Source organism: Lemur catta, chromosome 3, assembly GCF_020740605.2.
Source record: "Lemur catta isolate mLemCat1 chromosome 3, mLemCat1.pri, whole genome shotgun sequence".
Taxonomy (NCBI): domain Eukaryota; kingdom Metazoa; phylum Chordata; class Mammalia; order Primates; family Lemuridae; genus Lemur; species Lemur catta.
In genome coordinates, this window is record NC_059130.1 from 108173199 (window position 1) to 108198062 (window position 24864).

The following is a 24864-nucleotide window of genomic DNA, read 5'->3' on the forward strand; positions in this document are numbered from 1 at the left end:
CGCTCAAGCCTTTTCTGTCCCCACAAGGGCATGGCAAAGGTGCCTTATAATTAGGATGTTTACTCTCTGAGGGCAGGGATACCTACATCACTTGATCCCTTTTGTATCTCTTCGATATCTAATGGTGCTAAGCATAGGAAGACATTAAATTATGACAAACAGAATGTCATGCTGGTTGCCAATACTTACCTGTAGCCTCAGCAAGCAAACATCCCCAAAGGGGGCAGGGCGGCCCAAAAGTGCACTGTGGACTTGTAGTTCGCTCTCTCGCACTTTCTGCTCCAGATGAGAGATGTGTTTCCTCTGCCTGCAAAAGCCAGTAGAATCAGGTCTGGGGTCCTGACACTAACCCCCTCACAATATGAGCCCCTACTCTCCTTAAACGGATGAGTTCAATCCCTATTATGTAAGTAAAGACCTTGGATTTTGGATGTCACTATTTTGCTGAAGGAGGGATAACAAATGAGAAAGATGACTGAGGGGAAATGAGGTAAGACTGGCTGAAATAAACCAGCTACCCCCTTTAGTCACTCCCTAGAGCCCCTGCAGAGATACACAACAGGCTTATCACATTAGTTAGACACAAGACTAGGCTGCTTAACAATCTCTACCATGAGGCAAGATGTGGGCCTAAACAGAGGGGGATGCCCTGCCCTTAGGAAGACTTCATTAGGTGCCCTTAATGGGGCCTGGGAGAGTAGAGACTGGCTCTTTGGCACCCTCTGCGCTCTTACTTGTCAATGAGAAGCTCCTTTTCCTTCAGAAGGTGTTCATTACTGTTCAAGATGCTGATCCATTGTGCTGGTTCTAAGATGGGCAGTGAAGGAGCAAAACCAGCAGGATGGTGGCAGATGGCTCCATTCTGAAGCTGAAAGACAAGCAGGCACAGAGGGGCTTGATCCTGACCCACACATGCCTGAAAACACCTGAGCAGTACTCAGCTGGGTCTGTGGTCAAGGCCCAGCCTGGCTCAGCCTGATAAGGCCCAATGTTTATGAAATAATTTTAGCTCTGATGCATGACTGGAAAGAACCTGTCAGGGAGATTTCTGCCAACTGAACACTCCCTGTTCAGAAAGGCTCTAGTTTCTAAGAAAAGGTCAGTTATCTTTTATTATCTGACAACAGAGGCAATTCAGGAGCTAAGATGTCCTCACCAACCAAGGAAGGAGAATATGTCTGCTCCCTTCCTTCTCAGTCTTCAGCAGCACAAGGACTTTTTTTTTTTTTTTTTGAGACAGAGTGTCACTTTGTTGCCCTGGCTAGAGTGAGTGCCGTGGCGTCAACCTAGCTCACAGCAACCTCAAACTCCTGGGCTTAAGCAATCCTACTGCCTCAGCCTCCCGAGTAGCTAGGACTACAGGCATGCGCCACCATGCCCGGCTAATTTTTTCTATATATATTTTAGTTGGCCAGCTAATTTCTTTCTATTTTTAGTAGAGACGGGGTCTCGCTCAGGCTGGTCTCGAACTCCTGACCTCGAGCGATCCACCCGCGGCCTCCCAGAGTGCTAGGATTACAGGCGTGAGCCACCGCACCCGGCCTACACAAGGACTTTTTAAAAGAAAAATACAAAAGTGGTACAATGGAAAGAAAACAGGAATTCAAAGATGGTTTTTAAACCCTAGCTCTGCCACTTACCAGCTTTGTGAACCTAGACAGATTGCTTAAGATCCTGGTAAGTTTCTACATTTACCTCATCAGTGTGCTATGAGGATTAAATAAAATTCTGTATGTGAAAGTACTTAACTTATGGACTGGAATATAGTTAGTATGCAATCACCGTTAAGTGTTCTACATATTTAGGTTTTCCCTTGTAACTCTCTATTTTGACGAACCTATTTAGTATTTAATCAGACCACCAACAGATTTAATGGCCAACAGCTCACACAAGCCTTATACTGCCTACAAACATCTTCCTTCTTTCTTACAAAGGCCAATAACTTTTCCTTTAAAGTCAAAACTTACAAGATAAGAACTATAAAGTTCTAAGAACCACAAAGAACCTTCTAAATCCAAGGAAAGAAGGGTCTCTACCTGCATTTGCTCCATCTGTAAGCGGATCAATTCCAGCTGCTGCCGACAAGTGCTGAGTTCACAAGATTGCTCGTGGGGATGCCAAGTATCAGGACTCGGCTGCCATACCTGAGAAGGTAGAGGCTTGGAGAGCCCAGGAGCAGGCTGGAGTCCCAAAGGGAGCATCCCGCTGCTGCTAGGGTGTGGTCCATTCCGCTCAAATACTGCCCCACTGCCTGGTGCTTTCTTGGCCTCAGGCAACACTTTGTACAACTCCTTGTTCGTATCAGTTCTTGGGTTGTGTAAGTGGACTCGGTAGTGAGGATCTGAATAAAGTGTCTCCATCATTGCCGACTGATTGAGGGTAGATTCCACGTTAGGCATATCAAACTTCCTCACTTGTTCCTCTCTTTCATGGCCCACTGCTGGAAACCAGGACTGCTCAATTCCATTTTCTCCAGTAGCACCACAGAGATACATGAGATCTCTAGACAGGCCCGGAGAACGTTTCATTGCACCGAGGTCTCCATTTCTTGTCATCCCCACGCTTTCCGCCAACCCTGACAAAGAGAGTTTGGAGGAAGAGGGTCCAGCAGGTATAGAATTTGGCTTGGCAGGAGAGGTCCCTAAAGTAGAAGGCATCACATGGGCTGTTGGAATGGTTACGTGGCTTTTGATGGGCTGGAAGGAAGGGCTGCCACTTGAGCTGCAAAAATCTGTGGAGAGAATAGTCTTCCATAAGTCAAAATTAAAGCAGCAAGCTTTCTTCAGTTTGACTGCTATGCCAGACATTCTCTGCCTGTCCTGAGACCAAGCAGAGAGAGCACTATCAGCAGAAGTATCAGGCATGGCAACCTAACTGGGAGATGTGTTCCAAGATCGCAAATGCCATGCCCATGGTAAACCAACAAAAGGCAACACTGGCTTCACTTTTAACTTACACTCCGTCCTTTGTACTTGAATAAAATATCTTGCCAGTCAACAAACATAGCTGAAAACCGAACTTTTAAAAAGAATCACTTACTTAAGGGAAATGGATTAAATCCATTCCCACTCTTCTGGAAGCTGGGCAACTCTAAGCTATAATCTAATCCAATAATAATATCCTTTCCAACAGCTGCTAGAATCCTCTGTGACCTCCAAAAGCCCCTAAATCTAAACTATTCAAAGAATAAAGCAAACTAGATAGTCTTGCTCAGTATCCAGGGCAGGGAGTACGGCATCTGAGTCAGGATTCTGTTCTCTCTCTCTTACCCCAGACCTGACTGCCTGGATATGTGAAGTTATTCTTAGTAACTCTCAGGTTTCACTGTAGCACACTGAGCACTCTCAAGTGGCTATACTATTTATTTTGCCTTTCACTTGTCCCCTCGTGTGTACTCAACTGTGATTTTTAACATTTTCTTCGGACTAGATTTATGTTTCCTTTGGCCCCTGCCTAGTCTTGGGAGACAACTCTCTGATTAGCCCTACTACAAAAGGTTCACATTTCTACCTATCTACAACTTTCAAGTGCTACTCTGAGGAGGACCAGGTCACAGAATTAATGTGCCTGCAAGCACATGTGGGCTGCAAGCAAACAATAAGATAGGAATGTAAGGTAACACATTTATGACATTCAGCAAGTAGAAAACTAAATAAGGAGAAAAGGAATGCCAATTTCTTCCCCTTTCAACTATATCTAGTACTCTTTTCTAAACCAAGCACATCTACCATGGAGCAGAGGGACTACCGATTTGTTTCTCTTTTTTCTCCCCACCAACCAACAGAGAGCACACTAAGATAATGAGGACAGATACTATAAACTTTCCCAGAATTATATGAGTATAGATCAGCTACCATCTTCTCACTAAGCAGCTCCTTAAAAAGATGGGCAGGCCACCTCACACCTGTTAGAATGGCAATTATCAAAAAGATGAAAGATAAGTGTTGGCAAGGATGTGGAGAAAAGGAAACTCTAGTACACCGCTGGTAGAAATGTAAATTAATACAGCCACTGTGGAAAGAGTATGGCAGTTCTGCAAAAAACTAAAAATAGAGTTACCACATGATTCAGCGTTTCTACTTCTGGGATCTGAAATCAGTATGTCAAAGAGATACCTGCACTCCCATGTTTATGGATTCATTATTCACAACAGCCAAGTTATGGAATCAACTGATGAGCAGGTAAGGAAAATGTGGTATATATACACAATGGAATACTATTCAGTCTTAAAAAAAAAAAGAGGGAAATTGACATTTGCAACAGCATGAATGAACCTGGAGGACATTATGCTAAAATAAACCAGGCACAAAAAGACAAATACTGCCTGTTTTTACTTATATGTGGAAGCTAAAAAAAATTTAACAGAGAGCAGAATTGTGGTTGCCAGAGATTAGGAAGTGGGGGGAATGGGGAGATGTTGGTCAAAGGGTAAAATGTTTCAGTTAGACAGGAGGAATAAATAAGTATTTGGCAAAAAAAAAAAAAAAAAAACACAACCGAATATGCGCAAGCCTTATCCATATATGCAGAGTATCTAATTTCCTATACGCAGATGATCTTGGGGATATATAAAAGGCACACTAAGAAAAACAAATCAAAAAAGCTGAATAATTTCTGATAACATGCATCAGCCTCTCAGGATGAAGAAAGAAGGAAATTACTGAAATAAAGGACATAGTTTTGATGTCCCAAAACTTAAGTATAGGACTAGTTAACAACGTTAAGGTAAACTGGTGGACACAGAGACTTCTAAGATTAGTAAGCACTCTACTTGAAATCCTCCATAACAGTACCATAATATCAGCTCTCACCAAGGGTCCCTGGCTCCCACAGTGTAATTATGGAACAGAAGAATGTGAGATTGTGGCACATGAAGGGTTGCTACTGTGATGAACTTAGCCAACACCTCATTCCATTTTCCACCCACAGAATCACTTTCTCTCAAGACTCACAAAATTCAGTCTTGAGCCCGTAGCCCCTGCTATAGTTTGAATATGTCTGTCCCCCAAAAATTCATGTGTGGAAACTTAATTACTAATGTAACAGTATTAAAAGGTGAAGCCTCAAGAGGTATTCAGGTCATAAGAGTGGAGGCCTCATGAATGTATTAGCGAGAGTGAGTTCTCACAAGAGTGGGTTGTTATAAAAGTGAGCTTGACTCATTCTTATGGTCTTTTGTTGCAAGTGCTTTCTTGCCCTTCTACTTTTCCATCATGTTATGATGCAGTATGAAAGTCCTCACCAGAAGCTGCCACCATGCTCTTAGACTTTCCAGCTTCCAGAACTGTAAGCCAAATAAACTTTTCTTTATAAATTACCCAGTCTCAGGTATTCTGTTATAGCAACAGAAGACAAATGAAGACAACCCCCCAAATAATGCCAAAACCAAAGCCAAGGAAAAAGCACAAACTGACCCAAAAGAAGGTGTTTTTTTCTAATTTTCTATAGATAACAGACCATGCACACTAGAAAATTAAGGTGAGATCTTTGTCAGCATCTCTCACTTGTCTATCAAGTTTATTTATTTATATTAAGGAAACTGCCTGATTCTTAAACTGTGTTATAAAAAGTCAAGTTAAACCTTAAGTTTGCTTTGCTTTTTAGAACACAGTTACTTGGGAGGCTAAGGTGGGAGGATCACTTGAGCCCAGGAGTTTGAGGCTACAGTGTACAATGATCATGCCTGTGAATAGCCACTGTGCTTCAGCCCTGGACAACATAGTGAGACTTTGTCTCGTTAAAAAAAAATTAGTGCATGTGATGTGTGATTTCTATTTACCTTAGTCTACAGTTCCCAATATCAATGGGGTTTCACCACTCTAAGGATATAGTTCTAAGTCTCTTTTCTCCTCAATCACATTCTCTGTACCCTGCTCCTCCCTCCCTGCAAAACAACGTATTCTTTCTAATAATCTTCCTTTCACGATAAGGTCAATTCAGCTATTGCTAAATCTCAATCACTTCTGTCTACAGCCTGTACTGGTTTATAACAATTTAAGTTTTTGGCAAAGAGCTGAAAACATTCTGAGCTCTTTAGTACTGACCTCTACTCTGTCCCTTGAGAATCTTCAAGGTAAAACAATTTAGTGAAGGGTGGAATCAAAAGAAAGTCTATTCAATTAAAGATACAACAATAAACTATATATTTTTTACTGATCATAAGGGTCCTTGTTAACTAGGCTCCAAGCTGGAATCATGAACAAACTGGGCAAGAGTTAAGTTAAAGATCATGGTATATAACAAAGATAGCAGAAAAGGGACCTAGGTTCCTTTAAAAAAAAAACAAACCAAAAACCATTCTAGATCTGTGTGCCATGTATCACCACCTGAGCTCTGCCGCCCCTCCCCCAGACCCTAGAAAAATTATCTTCCATGAAACTAGTCCCTGTTGCCGAAAAGGTCGGGGACTGCTATTCTAGACCAATGGCTTTGGCCTCTATCTCAAGGCTACTACAATTTAAAAAGAATGCACTAGAAAGGAAAAACATATATATTTCCCCAAAGGAATAAAAAACAGAGTCACACATACAATATACATAACAATGTAAATGAATTAAATATAGTCAGTCAATTCAGTAGAGGGAAAAATACAGACCACTGTTTGACTAAAAAAAACTATTACTTAATGAAAATGAAAAGGTCCCATGACTATACATGTAGATAAAACCTTAAGAAGTCAAAATTAAATTGACAGTAACATTTTTTATTATGCAAGTAATGGAAAAGAATACTACACAGTCAGGAGACCAGAATCTGCTAACTAGCAGTGTGATTTTAGGCAAATTACTTAACCCATCGGGGAATTTTTGTTATCTGCCAGTGAAAAAGAACAGAATTAAGTGATTTTGAAAGACCTGTGTACTTCAAAATCTATGACTCAATTCTACTCAGTATTATTGAGCACACACAGCTGTTAGACTATTAAAACTAATGCTAGGTGTCGAGGAATCAGTACTAGTACATGTGGGTTTTCTTCCTTTTCATTGTCCTTTTATTTTTCCAAACATTTCTATTCTTTTTTTTTTTTTTTTGAGACAAGTTCTTGCTATGTTGCCCAGGCTGAACTCCTAGGCTCAAGTGATCCTCCTGCCTCAGCTGCCCAGGTAGCTGGGATCATGGGCACCCACAACCATGCTCAGCTTATTCTTTTTTTAAAAACAACTTTACTGAGATAAAATTTACTACCATATAATTCACCTGCTTGATGTGCACAATTCAATGGTTTTTAGTATATTTACAGAGTTCTGTAACCAACATTATAATCAATTTTATAACATTTTCATCATTCTAAAAAGAAACCTCTTGCCCTTTGGCACTCATGCTCCATTTCCCCCAACTTCTCCAGCCCTAGAAAACCACTAATCTACTTTCTGTCCCTGTAGATTCACCTATTCTGGACATTTCACATAAAGGGAAGCATGCAATATGTGGCCTTTTGCATATGGCTTTTTTTTACTCAGCATGTGTTTTTAAGGTAACATGTATCAGCTGGGGGAGGCACATGTGCTTGTAATCCCAGCTACTTGAGAGGCAGAAATAGGAGGACTGCTTGAGCCCAGAGTTCAAGACCAGCTTGGGCTACACAGCAAGACATTGCAAAAAATAAACTAAAAAAAAAAAAAAAAAAGAGGCTGGGCACGGTGGCTCACACCTGTAATCCTAGCACTCTGGGAGGCCGAGGCGGATGGATCACTCGAGGTCAGGAGTTCGAGACTAGCCTGAGCAAGAGCGAGACCCCCATCTCTACTAAAAAATAGAAAGAAATTAACTGGCCAACTAAAAATGTATATAGAAAAAATTAGCTGGGCATGGTGGTGCATGCCTGTAGTCCCAGCTACTCGGGAGGCTGAGGCAGTAGGATCGCTTAAGCCCAGGAGTTTGAGGTTGCTGTGAGGGAGGCTGACGCCACGGCACTGTAGCCTGGGCAACAGAGTGAGACTCTGTCTCAAAATAAAGAAAGAAAGAAAGAAAGAAAGAAAAAAGAAAAAAGCTAGCATGTATCAGTACTCCATTTCTTCATTTCTTTTTATTGCAGAAGAATATTCTATTGTATGTGAATATACTACATTTTATTCATCTTTTCATCAGTTGTGGACTTCTGAGTTGTTACCACTTTTTGGCTATTATGAATAATGCTGCTATGAACATTTGTGCACAAGGTTTTGTGTTGGTGTGTGTTTTCATTTCTCCTGGGTATATACCTAGGAGTAGAACTATTAGATCATAAGGTAGCTTTATGTTTAACCCTTTGAGGAACTGCCAAACTGTTTTCCAATGCACCTGCAACATTTTACATTCACACCAGCAATGTATAAAGGTTGCAATTTCTCTATGTTCTCATCAATACGTTACTATCTTTTTGATTACAGGCCATCCTAGGGCCTGTGGAGTAAATATGTTTTTAAATGATAACATCTCATAAACTACTGAAGTGACGAGTTTTGCAACTTTAATTAACTCATTCGATCACTTTTAAATTCACCCTTCTCATCTGTAAGATGGAAATAATAAATATTTTGTAGGGTTCTTAAGGGCTTTAATGAAATAATATAGAAAAAATTTACCTATCACAAAGCATATAAGAAATAGTATTAGTTAATTATTATCATTAGGTCCTCTGCCTTCTAGAAACTTACCATCTAGATGGAAAATCAAAATGCCCATATAGGCCGGGCGCGGTGGCTCACGCCTGTAATCCTAACACTCTGGGAGGCCAAGGCGGGCGGATCGTTTGAGCTCAGGAGTTCAAGACCAGCCTGAGCAAGAGTGAGACTCCATCTCTACTAAACATAGAAAGAGATTGTACGGACAGCTAAAAATATATATGGAAAGATTAGCCGGGCATGGTGGCACATGCCTGCGGTCCCAGCTACTCGGGAGGCTGAGGCAGGAGGATTGCCTGAGCCCAGGAGTCTGAGGTTGCTGTGAGCAACGCTGACTCCACGGCACTCTAGCCCGGGCAACAGAGTAAGACTCTGTCTCAAAAAAAAAAAAAAAAAAAGCCCATATAAAAGCCTGGCAGTTGTTACTTAATTTAAATGCACAAACAAGTGGCAGAGATAATAAAGATAAAATATTGCAAAAAAGAAGGCTATCAGTAATGAGTGGAAGGGATGGGAAAAGTTTTATGGAACACTTTGCTAGATCTTGAAATCAACACAGCTAGAGATGGAAGAGGTGGGAATAGCACAGATGAGCCTAGATTAAAGAAGGAAAAAAAGATCCCAGGCATCCAAAACCCAAAAAAACTGGCCTGTACTTTCATAGCATAGTAAGACAAGAGACCTGGTGACAGCAGGAAATATGCTTGAATAAGTGGGGTAGGGACAGAGCACAGACAAACTGAGGCCTCTGCACTTTATCCCTCAAGTTATAGAAATAACTGAAGATTTATAGGAAAGGGAAACTATAAAATCAGGCTCTTAGCGATATTAATCTGGCAGCAGAGGGAAAGACTTGAGGCCAGTTAACCTATTAGAAAATTGTTTCAGATAGGATAAACAGTGGAAATTGAGATGAAGGGACCAGAAGTGAGAAGTATATGGTAACAAGAATCAAAGCAGACTCCTTGACTGAATAGACTGACATTATGAATATTCTGGAAATGACACAATCTGGAAATCAAAACACACCTAGAATACAACCTGAAAATGACTACACATATGGTTAATCACATCATTAATCCAAACTTACCCTCTGCAATGTCTGAACATGATGTGCCAATGGCTGTGTCCCCACTGTCAGCTACACTTGAACAGCGGCTGAAGCGGCTCCGAAAGGCCTCCGAGATAACTGGGGTCTGCCATTCAGTCCCCAGAGAACTGCCCTTCTGAATCACACTGGAACCTGAAATAAGTGGCATTTTCCACCTTTACTGTGAATCAGCTGATGTAACCCCATTTTTAAAAAATGAGACCATTTTTTAAAAATCACCTTAACCTGTGAGAGAATAGTAGTACCCCACCCCTTTCTCTCTCCTGTACCTATTTTAGCTACTCGGAACTAGTTAATTTTAAGTGGAAATAGCATGAAAGGTGAGAATATGCAAAGACAGAAATAAGACCTACTATGAATCCAGGGGCACTGGGACTGAAAACAATCATATTTAATAGCAGCTACCATTTATTGAAGCCACAACACTTTACAGCATAATCTTGCCTACCCTCCTTATTGAAAAGTATTATCATCCTTATTTTAAAGAGGAGAGAGCTGGGATCTGAACCCAGGTCTTTCGGATTCCAACACCCACATTTCCTCTTACAGAGTTTCTCAATGGTGCTTTTGGCATTTTGGGCATAACAATTCTTCAATGTGTAATCTTATATACTACAGAATGATTTGGCATCCCTAGTTCCCCCCCACTAATGCCAGCAGCAACCCTCAATCAATTCCACCATCATTGTGAAACCAGAAAAATTCCCACATAGTTCCAAATGATCCCTAGGGTACCAGCCAGTCTAGGCCCCTGTTGAAAACCATTGCTTCACTGAACCAGGGTACCCTCAACGGGTAAATCTAGATGGAGGGTTTTGAGAGTCAATTTGAAGAGCTTAAGTCTTTATCTTGAGGGCAATGCAAAGAAACGACTAAAATTTCTGAGCAGGTAAGACCAAAAAAAAAAAAGACTAATGAAATTTATTTGACCTTAAAGCTTACTATTTGAGGGCTAGTAGGAAGGAAGTGTTCAGTAAATACTTATTCACTAATACACTAGCAAAGATGTAAACTCAAATTATTTTTTAAAAACCACTATAATTTTTCTAAGTTGTGTCTGATGATCCATGTAAACCAAGGGGGGAAAAAAAGGTAATGGCAGCTACTTATCCTCCACTTAACTTAAAGTGTCAAGTTGAAATCAGAAAATATGGTTCTACAGACTCTCTGATCTAGTAGGAGGCAAATGATACGTGAACACAAATTGCCTTACTCCTTTCTTCCAACTTCAGTGCTTCTCTTGTCTTTTTAACCTACTTTCACAGCTTTTTTGCTACCCTTACTTCTGCTTTCTCTTGAAGGCAAACTAAATTTCCTCAAAGACTCCTTCTATTCTTTGGGTCATAGTGGACTGCCCAATTTGAAAGAATTTGCCCAATCTTTATAGACTCAGTAATCTGCAATAATTGCTAACAGAAGACATAGGCAACAATCAAAGGTTCTGAGTACATGAGATTAGCCAATCTTACTATACCAAGTTGGTGTAATTCTAGCTAGAAGCAAGGAAATTTGACCTCTTGGTGAGTCTACACAGCTTTATCTCTCTAGTCAGTGTAAAATTTGCCAGGCCTTTTGAAATAGTTGAGATTGAGGTCTTCTTTTACCATTTTTTAGCCTCCTGGAAACTATTCCCTGTTACTACTATTCTTCCATTCTTTACAACTACCACTTTTCCATTCACCTGTTCACACTCCAAATAAATTCTAGATATTTGTTAAACTAAAAATGTGTTTTGCTATATTTATAGAGGCTTATACTTATTTCAAAATTCAAGTTTGAAAGCTGATTTTTTCTTGTTATATTGCATGTCCTATCAGTAGCAACCTTATCAAATATTAAGACCATTATTAATCTGAATGAGACAATAATAAAAAGAGAAAAGGCGGGCCGGGCATGGTGGCTCACGCCTGTAATCCTAACACTCTGGGAGGCCAAGGCGGGCGGATTGTTTGAGTTCAGGAGTTCGAGACCAGCCTGAGCAAGAGCAAGATCCTATCTCTACTAAAAATAGAAAGAAATTATATGGACAGCTAAAAATAATATATATGGAAAAAATTAGCCGGGCATGGTGGCACATGCCTGTAGTCCCAGCTACCCGGGAGGCTGAGGCAGGAGGATTGCTTGAGCTCAGGAGTTTGAGGTTGCTGTGAGCTAGGCTGATGCCACGGCACTCTAGCCCGGGCAACAGAGTGAGACTCTGTCTCAAAAAAAAAAAAAAAAAGAGAAAAGGCTATCAGAAAGGCAGTGAGCTTTGTTAGGAATGGCTACATTCCAAAAACTTGCATTATATAAATAATCATCATACAAACTGTACAGTCCGAAAGCAGTATGTGGCCCATAGCAGATGTTCAATAAATATTTGCTGAATGAATCTTGAATTGATTCAATTAATGTTTATAATAGTGCCTACTGAATGCAAGGCAGAGTGCCTGGGAGAACACACCAAATATCTACCAAATGTCTACCATGAGTAAGGCACTGTGGGATTTTTAAGTTAAATAAAACATACACTTAATTGCATAAAATGTGGCCTCTTCTTTATAAATATCTCAGAATTCAAAAATTCATTTTCCTAAAATACTACTTCCTATTTGAAACATATCTACTTAATATGCGTGTGTGTGTGTGTGTGTGTGTGTGTGTGTATGTGCGCATATATGTTTAATATACAGTTGGCCTTCCACATCCATGGGTTCAACACACATGAATCCAACCAATCTTGGATCAAAAATATTAGGGAAAAAACTGCATCTGTACTGAACATGGACAGACTTGTTTCTCTTGTCATTATTCCCTAAACAACATAATATAGTATAACAACTATATATATAACATTTACAATGCATTAGGTATTATAAGTAATCTAGAGATGTTTTAAAGTATATGAGAAGATATGCATAGGTTATATGCAAATACTGTTCCATTTTATATCAGGGACTTAAGCATTTTCAGATTTTGGTATCTGTAGGAGGTCTTGGAACCAATTCCCCATGGATACTGAGGGACGACTACATATATTTAATATATCTACTTGGTATATCTACTGAGCTTTCAAAAACTTGTTAATCCATTCTAGAGATAAATGACCAAGTCTCTAGTGACAACCCAACCAAGACTGTTGGCATCCAAAAAGAATTCCAATCTTTGTGGGCCAGCAGATGACTGACCCACGCAGAGAACAAAGACAACACAGAGGACAAAGACAACACAGAACACAGTAATTTATGCTGTGTTTTTCTGATTTCAAATGGAACTATGTTCCAAAGTCATTCTGTTCTAATTCTTTATGTGTCTTCCCCTCTCAATCATGTGGTCCTGTGGAAAGCCATGTAGGACCTGAGATAAATACCTGTTCCCTCAGAGAGACCTGTTTTTATACTCAATGTAGCCCCATGTTATATTTGTTCTTTTAGTACCAGCATTTCAGTGAATGCTTGTTTGCTCAGTATTTTCCTTAAAGAATATGAAATAACAGAACAAAGGTCAGAATTCAACCCAGAAAACTTTGACTGTTCAACTACTCACCTGGTGAAGTGGCATGAGAAATCCTCTCAGCAGGGTATTTCTCCTGCATGGCCATCACGGTTATCTGAGCCAACTGCAGAATGAAGAAATAACCATATGTACTCATAATCCATGTGGAAAAAAAAAAAATGAAGGAATAACCAGTCAGATCTCTCCAGTATCTTTAACTCCCTGTAACTGAAATTACCAGTCAGATTTCTCCCTGTATCTTTAATTCCAGTCAACTGAAACTGTCAAAACCATATAGAATATTCAAGTATTCCACATGTTTTACTTCTAAGGATATTTTAAAAGGCAAAGCAATTCCCAACATTTCACGCCACTTCTTTCCCTAAACCAACCAGAGAAAATCTAGAATCAAATAGAGATTCTCAATACAGATCCCATAAAGTCCTAGAACCCCTCCAATTGTTACAAAACTCAAAAATATTACTTTTAATTAACAAACTTTGCCATGATTTCTTAACTATGGGGACATGATGAGAAAATGGGGATGAGAAAGAACTAAAGAACCAAAGCCTGGCATGGTGGCATATGCCTGTAGTCCCAGCTACTCAGGAGGCTGAGGTAGGAGGATCGCTTAAGCCTAGGAGTTTCAGACCAGCCTAGATGATATAGTGAGACCTTGTCTCAAAAAAGAAGAAAAGAAAAGAAAAGAAAAGAAAAGAAAAGAAAAGAAAAGAAAAGAAAAGAAAAGAAACAACTAAAGAATCAAACCAGCAGTGATGTATTATAGCCTCAATTATGATTAACATAAAACAAATTCCTCAATTCTTCCACTAAGTTAGTCATATGATACACAGAGATGGACAAAACTTGTGGTCATAAGGGGAACCCCAATCTTTAGCTAGGAACAACAGGTTTTCTCCCAATTTCCCCACCCCTTAAAAAATTTATATATACAGTACTCTAGGTGTAGGTGCTGAGAATTCAGCAAAAGTATATCTGAAGTCTAAACAAACACATTTGAATACATTAAACTTTTAGTTAGCAATTTATTAGCTGTGTAACCTCGGGCAAATTTCTTAATATCTCTGTCCCTCAGTTTCTTCATATAAAAATGAGGATAAAGACATGACCTAATTCTTTTATGATTAACTTACAACAGTGCCTGATATATACTAAATGCTTAATTAATATTTTTATTATGATTACTTGGCAGTTCATGTCAATACAAGTGGCACAGTACAGTCCCTGGAAGATAAAAAAAGTATGAATTTAGAAACTTTGAACTTACAGGAGCCCCAAAAGAGTTAAGAGGACAATTCACAGAACACAATTCTTAGAGGTGAAAAACAATTCTGGAGGGGAAAAAGGGTTACATGGTACTATTTCTCTAATGCACTTTGGTGGCCTCTACAGTATTCTCTTAGTAACAACAATCCAAACCCTCACTAATTCACTGCTTCTAAAACAAAAATGGTATCATCCTCCAAAATCCCAGTTCTTCACATACTAGGTGAGAGATGCTTTGTTCAGTAACCAAAGCTTCAATTTATGGCTAGTATCATTCAGTGAGTTAATGATGACACAGAGGATTACATTATCTACCTACTAGGGATTTCCTTTCCTGTCAATAACAAATCCTCTTCTTCATCCCTTTCTTTAAAGGATAACAAAATGGTGGGCCCATTCTGAGACTTTTCCAAATTCAGATGAGTTGAAAATAAGGTGATGAAAGGAGAACTCCCAGCTAAATACAGAGTTACTCTATGACTCAGCAATTCCACTCTTATGTATAAATCCAAGAGAAATGAAGGCTGGGCATGGTGGCTCACCTGTGATCCTAGCACTCTGGGAAGCCAAGGTGGGAGGATAGCTTGAGGTCAGGAGTTTGAGACCAATCTGAACAAGAGCAAGACCCCATCTCTACTAAACACAGACAAAATTAGTCAGGCATGGTGGTGCACGCCTATAGTCCCAGCTACTCAGGAGGCTGAGGCAGGAGGATTGCTTCAGCCCAGGAATTTTGAGATTGTTGTGAGTTAGGCTAACACCACCACACTCTAGCCCCTGTGACAGAGCAAGACTCTGTCTCAAAAAAAAGAAAAGAAAAGAAAAGAAAAGAACATATGTTTACACAAAAACTTGTACACAAATGTTCATACCAGCTTTATTTACAATACCTAAAAAGTGGAAACAACCCAAATGTCCATCAACTGATGACTGGATAAACAAAATGTGGTATATCCATATTCAGCAATAAAAAGAATAAAGTACTGATACATGCTACAACATGGATGAACACTGACAACATTATGCTAAGTGAAGTCAAACACAGAAGGCTTGGCCGGGTGCAGTGGCTCACACCTGTAATCCCAGCACTTTGGGAGGCCGAGGCAGGTGGATCATTTGAGCTCAGGAGTTCAAGACCAGCCTGAGCAAGAGTGAGACCCCATCTCTACTAAAAATAGAAAGAAATTAGCTGAACAACTAAAAATATATAGAAAAAATTAGCTGGGCATCGTGGCATATGCCTGTTGTCCCAGCTACTTGAGAGGCTGAGACAGAACGATTGCTTAAGCCTAGGAGTTTGAGGTTGCTGTGAGCTAGGCTGACGCCACGGCACTCTAGCCCAGGCAACAGAATGAGACTCTGTCTCAAAAAAAAAAAAAGAAAAAAACACAGAAGGCTTGACCCCATTTATGGGAAACATCATAATAAGCAAATCCATAGAGAGAGCAGGTTAGTGATTCCAAGAGGCTGGAGGAGGGAAGGTAAGAAAATAGGGAGTGACTGCTAATCAACATGGAGCTTCTTTTTCAGGGTGATCAAAATGTTCTGGGATTAGACAGTAGTGATGGCTCCACAACCTCGTGAATATACTAAAAACCACTGAATTATACACAAATAAAATTGAATTTTATGGCATACGAATTATATCTCAATTTTTAGAAAAGAACTCCCATAATGCAGAACCAATCATTTTGATTTTTTCCTACTAAGTTCAGAATCAGATGAGTTACTGGTAGAAATTTTTAGGACCACTGAAGGAGACAGGAATTTCCTGGGATAAAAATAAGAGAAATAAATGTACAAGAAGCAATACAAAGAATCAATCATACAGCCAAGAAAGGAAGGAGTAAATGGAGGCAGATGGGGGGGGGGACACCCAACATGGTTGGTTTCTGTATTCAAAACCCTTTATTTTTTATTTTATTTTTTTGAGACAGAGTCTCACTCTCTTGCCTGGCCTAGAGTGCCATGGCGTCAGCCTAGCTCACAGCAACCTCAAACTTCTGGGCTCAAGCAATCCTCCTGCCTCAGCCTCCGAGGTAGCTGGGACTACAGGCACCACCATGCCCGGCTAAATTTTTCTATTTTTAGTTGTTTGGCTAATTTCTATTTTAGTAGAGATAGGGTCTCGCTCTTGCTCAGGCTGGTCTGGAACTCTTGAGCTCAAGCAATCCTCCCGCCTCGGCCTCCCAAAGTGCTAGGATTACAAGTGTGAGCCACCACACCCGGCCTCAAAATCCTTTAAACTGCAGAAATATTCATTCATTCCTCAATCTAACATGAACTAAAATCTAACATGAACTCAGCACTTACTACCATTAAACATTGTGCCAAACACTTTTTAGGCATCATGTCTCACGTTTAGTGCTCACATCAACCTTGAGGTAGTTATTAGTATCCTCATTTTATGGATGAGAAAATAAAAATTTAGAGCAGTGAAGGTCATACAGCCAGGAAGAAGCTTCAAAGCCAGGACTGTGCTTCAATGATACAGGAGTTTAGTCAGCATTCTATGTGACAAAACACAGAAAGAGAAATCAAGGAAGGCACCACAAGTTGGAGTTTCTGCCTCAGACTGCCAGAGCTGCAAGCCTCAAGGCAGTTAGAAGCAGCTTGAGGAATCAAGGCACAGCGCATATAATTTCTTCACTTTGCCCCTGGTCATCACCTAGGCTCTATTTCCCAAGTTGCTATCCTCCAAGAATTAGATTTTCACTGTTTCATTCCTCCCTTGAAGAATTACAATCTTAGTAAGGAATATCACAGTTGGCAGCTGTTGAGAGAACCACATCAAGACAGGAGAGGATTTGAGGGGATTCACAGACAGCGGACACGGACACATTAGGAATCTCTCACCATCACACTATTTTCACAGCCTTGATCATTCATTAAACCCGACTTTGTGAAAGACAAGAAGTTGCCTTTACAAAGAACAAGTCCTGAGACATACAAAACCACCACACCATTATAAAGCACACAAGACCTAAAGGGCAAGTAATGAGGCCTGGTTATCTTACAAGGCTGACACATCCTTGTATCACCACTCCTCCCTACCTAGCACACCGTATTCAATTAATTAACCAAAATTTACTGAGTGCCTACTAGTAATATTTGCCTGGATCTGGGCCCTGTGCTGGAAGTATATTGGTGTAAAAGACAAACATGGTTCTGATCCCCCTGGTTTATTGGGATGAAATGCTGAATACACTCTGTTGGACAAATTAACTTGAACACACTAAACTTTCAGTTCATCCAAAGCGCCAGCTCCTTGCTAGAGCAGGGTTCGTCAACCTCGGCACTACTGACATTTTGGGTGGGATGATTCTTTGTTGCGGGGGGGGGGGCTGTCCCGTACCCTGTAGGTTGTGTGGCTGCGTCCTTTGACTCTTCGCACTAGAGTTAGTAGCAAGCTCCAGAGCTGTGATTATCAAAGATGTCTCCTGACACTATCAAATGTCCACTGGGAGGCAAAATCGCCCCGGCTGAGTACCATTGGTCGGGGACCCTCCCAAGTGCTCTCCGTCCCCCAACCTTAATTCTCTATACACCCTTCAAATCTCAGCTCAAACTTAATTTCCTCAGGGAGGGCTCCCTGACCTCCTCAACTAGATCAGCGCCCTCTGTTTTGTGCTGTTTGTAAAATTTCTCCACCCTTCACTTACTGAGTGCTAATTACCCGCTTAACGTCTACGCTTCTCCCGGGACGGTGTGCTCCGTGAGGGCAAGGAACGTGCTCCCGCGTTTCCGTGGCCACTGGCACAGGGCCCGGCACGCAGGTAAAGCAACTGCTGTGGAGTTAATGACGGAGGAGCATCGAGAGAGCGGAGGAGACCGGGACACGAGAGGGCGTGTGGGGAGAGGCACAGTCTCAGGAAGCAGAGGCGCCGAGGGACCGGCGGGTTACGGCTCAGTCGCCAAGCGCATGCGCTTCGCTCTCCTCCCGCCCCTCAACGGAGGTAGGTCGCGAGTGTCCCCCCGCTTTGCCCGGGCTACCGAAGGAGGAGGGGCAAGGTGTGTCACTCCCACAGGGGCCCCGAAGCGAGGAAACTTACGGGGGCCTGAAAGCGAGCGGCGAAATCCCTCACTCGGGGGGACACCGACTGCGGCCACCACGTCCGCGGTGGGCGGCGGTTCAGCTCCTCAGCTTGCCTAACGGCCGTTACACACCCGCCAGGTCGCGCGCCTGAGCGCGCGCGCCGTCCTGCCCCGCCCCTGTCTGCCTGCTGACCAATCGGGAGTCGATCCACGCCAGTCTCCCGCCCCTTTCTGCCTGCTTCTGATCAATCGGGAGTCGAGCCGCGCCGGTGTCCCGCCCCTGCACGCTGCCCTCCGGCAGGCCGGACGGATCTGTCTGCGCATGACCCCACCGCCACTTGGCGCCTTCTCCTCTGCCCCGTGCCAGATCTTGCCTCTAGGCGGAGCCCTGCGCACCTAGGCCTGGAGCTACCACAGGGCTTGTGAAGATAGGGAAGTTGGCGGCTGTGGCACGCGAGAATCCCACCAAACCAGCCTCACCCTCCTCCCATTCCACCACCCACCTAGCAGTCCTCCTATCTGAAGCGGGAGATCAGGGTGTGACCAAGAGTTAGGGTGTGGCCTGGGTCACTGACTACTCAGGGTTAGGGGTCAGGGCTTTGTCTGAGTCCGAGTCAGTGGTCAGCCTGTGACCAGGGCTTAGGTAAAGGATTCGTCTTGCCTCCCTACCTAAACTTGGTACCAGGAAAAGGAACCGTAAAGTCCATTTGCATTAATATGTACTTGAAGAATCAGACTGGAAAATTGTTTCAAAGGAGGAACAAAGCCAAGAGCCAAAGGAATGAATCTTTGATAGTGAAATTCTAGGCTCCTAGAAACCTGACACTGGAGGGAAAGGCATTATAAAGTTGTGTGGCGAAAAAAAGTTGTGTGATTTCTTAGCTTTGAAGAACCAGCCATAAAGAGAGTTCATTACTGGATCAAATTCACTCGAGAGTAAGGACACTAAGGATGTCCTCCAAAGTTCAATCTGCCCTCTTTTAACCTTTTAAGGCAAGACTACAGAACGCATAAAATAGCAGATTTACTGGATAATGAGCGTGGGTATGATATGAAACTAGGATCAGAAGCCTTTGTTAATAAAAATGTTAAGGCTGGGTGTCCCTAGCACTCTGGGAGACTGAGGTGGGAGGATCGCTTGTGCTCAGGAGTTTGAGACCAGCCTGAGCAAGAGTGAGACCCTGTCTCTACTAAAAGTAGAAAAAATTAGCAGAGTGTGGTGGCCTGCACCTGTAGTCCCAGCTACTGGGGAGGCTGAAGCAGGAGGATCACTTGAGCACAGGAGTTTGAGGTTGCTGTGAGCTAGGCTGGTGCCATGGCACTCTAGCCCTGGCAACAGAGCAAGACTCTATCTAAAACAAAAAACAAAAAACAAAAAAAACAAAGGCTGGGTGTCTTGACTGTTCCTTATTGGAGCAGCCTGGTCTCTACCATCTTTGAGAGCATAAAAGAAGAAAAAAGAAAGAAGGAAAAAAGAAAAAAGGGAAGAAAGTAGTTAAAAAAAAAAAAAAGGCTGGGTGTCTAAATGAATAAATCTGTGGACTGGTAGATATAAAGTTGAAAGTGTCAGTCAAACAAAGTTGAGGCCGGGTGCGGTGGCTCACGCCTGTAATCCTAGCACTCTGGGAGGCCGAGGTGGGTGATGGTTTGAGCTCAGCAGTTCGAGACCAGCCTGAGCAAGAGCAAGACCCTATCTCTACTAAAAATAGAAATAAATTAGCTGGACAACTAAAAATATATAGAAAAAATTAGCCGGGCATGGTGGCGCATGCCTATAGTCCCAGCTACTCGGGAGACTGAGGCAGGAAGATTGCTTGAGCCCAGGAGTTTGAGGTTGCTGTGAGCTAGGCTGACTCCACAGCACTCTAGCCTGGGCAACAGAGCAAGACTCTGTCTCATAAAATAAATAAAATTAAAAAAAAAAAAGAAGAAGAAGAGAAACCTGGCTGGAAACATAAGTGTTGAGATTTAAATTTACAAATACCAAACAGTACATTTGTAGTTTCCTTCAATGGACATCTATAATTTAAAAACAACACCATTATCTACTACGAACTTTCAAATGTGAGTGACTCCTCATTTATAAATAAATATATATATATATTTTTTTTCTTTGAGACAAGGTCTTGCTATGTTGTCCTGAGCTCAAGCCATCCTCCCACTTCAGCCTCCCAAGTAGCTGGGACTATAGGTACATGCCACCATGCCCAGCTCATTTATATTTTAACAGAGACTTTGGCCCTAATTTCACATCATATTAACAACCAATCTTTAGATATTAGATATTCTTAAATCTTCAGTTACTTTATTATTTTTAAAAGACTTGCTGCATCTTCTAATAAAATATGTCAAGGGAACTATCACTTGATGACTGAAAAAGGACTAGATTTGGCCAGATATGACCCATCTCAATTTATTCAAAGCAAATGAAAAAATTAACTTCAACTTAGTTATAATTGTATAATTAGAGCTAAAGTTTTCATAGGCATTAAGTATTGTCTAGTGACTAGGGGATGGACACGCTTGAAGCTCTGACTCAGGGGGGCGTGGGGGCAAGGGCAATATATGTAACCTAAACTTTTGTACCCCCATAATATGCTGAAATAAAAAAAAGAAAAAAAAAGTATTGTCTAGTGGATTATTTTATAAGTGTCTATGGTTACACAGCATTGAGGCTTTAATGTGGTCAACTAATTTGGTTCAAGTACAATGGCTTCCTTGTTTACTTAATGTTGTTTCATTCTTTTCTTTTAGAAATATTTGAGCATAGTACAGTTAATATTTTGCCCTTATCCTTCAGAATATGTATATATATATATATTTCCTCACCTTCCTTCTTCTCTCAGGATATATTTTATTTTATTTTGTTTTATTTATTTATTTAGGATATCTTTTAAATAAGGGAAAGGGTTAATGCCTTTGCTAGCAGTGCTGTTTATTTTATTTTATTTTTTCTGAGACAGAGTCTCACTTTGTTGCCTGGGCTAGAGTGCCATGGCATTAGCCTAGCTCACAGAAATCTCAAACTCCTGGGCTCAAGCAATCCTACTGCTTCAGCCTCCCGAGTAGCTGGGACTACAGGCATGCGCCACCATGCCCGGCTAATTTTTTCTATATATTTTTAGTTGTCCAGATAATTTCTATTTTTTAGTAGAGATGGGGGTCTCGCTCTTGCTCAGGCTGGTCTCGAACTCCTGACCTCGAGCGATCCTCCCGCCTCGGCCTCCCAGAGCGCTAGGAGTACAGGCATGAGCCACTGCGCCTGGCCAGCAGTGCTGTTTAAATAGTCTACTCCAGACCTATAAAGTCGATATGAATTCCCAATGAAATGTAAGTAATTAATTGTATGCTGATTTAATAAATGTGTGACTTTGATGTGCATGAAAAAATAATATGGGTCGATCATTTGACTAAATTTTTTTCAGGAGCTGTTAAAGCATTAAATGACAACAAAATGTCAGCAAATGAAATATTAAGACTGTTAAATTTAACTTTTATTATGTTGCTTGCGGCAACATTTATTCCCAGGAAATTAATTTCTAAAATGATCATGGATATCAATAAAAAATAGTATTTCAAAAACAAAGCAACAAAGAAAAGGAACAGGGCCTTCCTGTGGTTTTGTGGAATTCCACCTCACTGGTAGATGCCCCCTTTCCAATTTATAAATCCTGTCCTGCTTCCTGGACACTACCCACTGCCTGCACTGACTGTCCACTGTCCTCTCTGTAACATTAAAGACCGTGTCTTATGTACCGTTGAATCCCCAGGGCCTAACACAGTAACAGGTACATAATAGAGTCCAGCCTATTTTTTAATGAGTATATGATAGTAGAAACATTGCTGCCTGTATCCATCCTCTACTAGGAAGGGGGAGCTAATGAGCTCAGAAATAATTAAAGGACAGGAGGAATGTTTTGATGATATTATATGGATACATGTATCCTCATTCTGAAATTGAATAATTCTTGCCCATTTTACAGAAAAAAGAAAGGGGACTTAGGACCTGCTGGCCAAGGCCCAGGAACTTTTCTTGCAATGAGACTCATAAGAGTCCCCATGTTGAAGCAGAGATCATCTGGTCAAACTCTTTCATTTTACATGTGGGGAAACTGAGATCCATAGAAAATAAAGTGAATTCTCACATCATCCCCCATCCCAATCCTTCTGGAGCACTGAGGCCTTCTTGTCAGATTACACAGAAAAGAGCCAGACAAAGCAGAATTCCCTGCTATTTATTGGCCATACTCTCTGCACCTCCCCCTAGCATACTGAGCAACCCAGTACCCCTCTGGAAGAGTTTTAGAGATGAAAAGAGAAGGTGGGATGGGGAAACACAGCCCAGTGCTCAGCAGCCACACTCCTTACCAACAAGAGTTGGGCCACACATCAGTCCCATCTTCACCCCCAATCTCTTTGGTCCCTAACAAGAGAACAGACTACTTGCCTCTCCCTAAATTATCTTCCAGTCCACCCCTGCCTCAGGCAAGGAAACCAGAGGGCAAGGATTAGGGGTGGGGGTGGTATCTGGGCAGGCTTTTATCCCAGCATCCAGCCTATCACCATCAAGAGAAAGATGGCCATCCAAGCTCCTGCAGGAAAGAAAGAAAAATTATTATAAAACAAGATCAAGTGGCTTTGAAAGCCTGGGAAACTTTTTAAGCTTAGATATTTCACTCTGGAGGATTATTTCATAATCTGTCCATTCATTCTTTCAACAAAGCTTTTTTGGGCTGTATGCCAGTTAGATTGGGGTTGGGGAGGATGGAGATAACAGCGATGAAAGAGTCTCTAGTTCAGTGTGAACCCCACTCAGCACCCCCTCACTTGTCCTTGTTACCTGCCTGGCCCTGTAACTTGAATTTTCAATTATTTCTGAACAGTCTCAGGTTCTGATAAGGGATAAACCAACAGCCCCACAGTGACAGCGCCCATGTACTGCTGACACTCAAGAAAGAAGCTGAGAGTCACAAAGTTTAACTGACTTCTCCCGGGTCGCCTAAGTTAAGCAGAAACAGGATCCAAGAGTAGTACCTGTCAGGACCTAGTGTGCACCCCCAGATCCTGGTGCAACCATCAGAACTTCATCATAGCAATCCCTTTGTACCAACCTGTCAAGCTCCCGCTGCCCGAGGCATTGGACTCTGAAATCACATAGAAAGAAAGCTTGAGCTCAAGGTGCCATCCTGAGAGGACAAGGCCAGTACTCTCCCGCATTTCATCAAGATTAGGCAAAGGCACTGTCCCCGTTTTGAAGCTGGGACTCAGAAGAGTGTGAGGATGGATCTTCTGCCTCTTATAAGAGCGGATTTACTGAGAAGATGGGCTTTCCCGAGAGGGTGGGAGCTTTGGAGGACTGTTATGGAACAGAAAGAAGGGAGAGACTGTTCTAGACCAGCAAGGAAGATTTACAAAAAAAGACCGGCAAGAGGGACAGCCAGAGAGCAGAGCCATCTAGTGTGACAGGAAAAGGTGAGAATAGGAGGAGAGAGGCAGAGACGGCTCAAACTCGAAGTTTAATGAATGAGAACAGGACCCAGTGAGGGCAGGAGACCTCTCTAGAGCAGAGGGAGCGCCAAGGAGGATATGGGCTCAGGGAGGAGACTTGCATTTAGGGAGGAGTGTGAGGGCATGAAGGTAGGTGAGGGCTCAGTTAAGAGTGGGAGTTTCAGAGCAGGTCAGTGGGAAGCTCTGGGGAGGAGTGAGGGAGGCCCCACAAATGATCCAGTTACCGCTTATTCGGATGGGCCCGAATACCAGCCAGCTGCCGCCGCGCTCCAGGCCCTCCGACGCTCGCATTTCCCAGGCTCGATTCCTCCGAGGAGAGTTCCGACTGCACGTCTGTGGGCGACGTAGGCACACGGATAGCGAGGCGGGCCAGGTTGGGACTTTGCCCCCCACCTCAGGTAGCCCCGCCTCTTCCCCCCCTCCCCCAAGTGAGTGCACCAATCCGCAGACCTAAGTCTCCAAAGTCCCGCCCTGCTAGTCCCACAAGCCCCGCCCCCGGCAGCGTAGGCCAATCCGCTTCCAGTACTTGTGCCCTGCTTGGAGTCCGGCTACCCCGAAGCTGCCTAGCGGGCCAGGCAGTGGCTGCTCAGGGGCCCCGGGGCTGCGTGCTTACCGGTTGGCACGGGCGTCCCGCCTGCTTGTCGCACAGGGTTACGCGGCCGTGTAGGTAGATCGTATCGCTGGTCAAGAAGCGGAACAGGTTGAAGGCCAGCGTCACCTCCAGAGAGGCCCCGTTGGCCAGCAGGCTCTGGAGCAGCCGATTGCTGACTGGGCAGCTGTGGGGAGAGGCACGTCCCGGACCGGTTAGGAGCCCCGACCTGGGACCGGCGGTGCGGACGGACAAAC

At 42.4% G+C, this 24864-nt stretch overlaps 1 protein-coding gene and 1 long non-coding RNA gene across 7 annotated transcripts in view; both read right to left on the reverse strand.

Annotated features, from left to right (window-relative positions):
- The window catches only part of CEP85 (centrosomal protein 85), a 34236-nt gene extending 15602 nt beyond the window's left edge, over positions 1 to 18634 (reverse strand). For 2 of the 6 annotated variants that reach the window (XM_045545897.1, XM_045545895.1), the window contains exons 1-5: positions 13240 to 13380; positions 9694 to 9846; positions 2037 to 2731; positions 735 to 868; positions 190 to 307 (exon numbers count right to left, since the gene is read on the reverse strand). In XM_045545897.1, the coding sequence (XP_045401853.1) occupies positions 190 to 307; positions 735 to 868; positions 2037 to 2731; positions 9694 to 9846; positions 13240 to 13345 (1206 nt within the window). In that variant the 5' untranslated portion in view covers positions 13346 to 13380. Of the gene's footprint in view, positions 1 to 189; positions 308 to 734; positions 869 to 2036; positions 2732 to 3039; positions 3090 to 9693; positions 9847 to 13239; positions 13381 to 18527 lie in introns of those variants that run through there. The other 4 variants (XM_045545896.1, XM_045545899.1, XM_045545898.1 and 1 more) reach the window with 4 other exon arrangements.
- Positions 18635 to 22729: 4095 nt separating this feature from the next.
- LOC123634368 lies at positions 22730 to 24416 on the reverse strand. The gene is made up of 3 exons (XR_006733893.1): positions 24243 to 24416; positions 23622 to 23654; positions 22730 to 23102 (listed from the first exon to the last, which is right to left on the reverse strand). It is a non-coding gene; the product is annotated as an uncharacterized LOC123634368 (long non-coding RNA).
- Between the last annotated feature and the right edge of the window lie 448 nt (positions 24417 to 24864).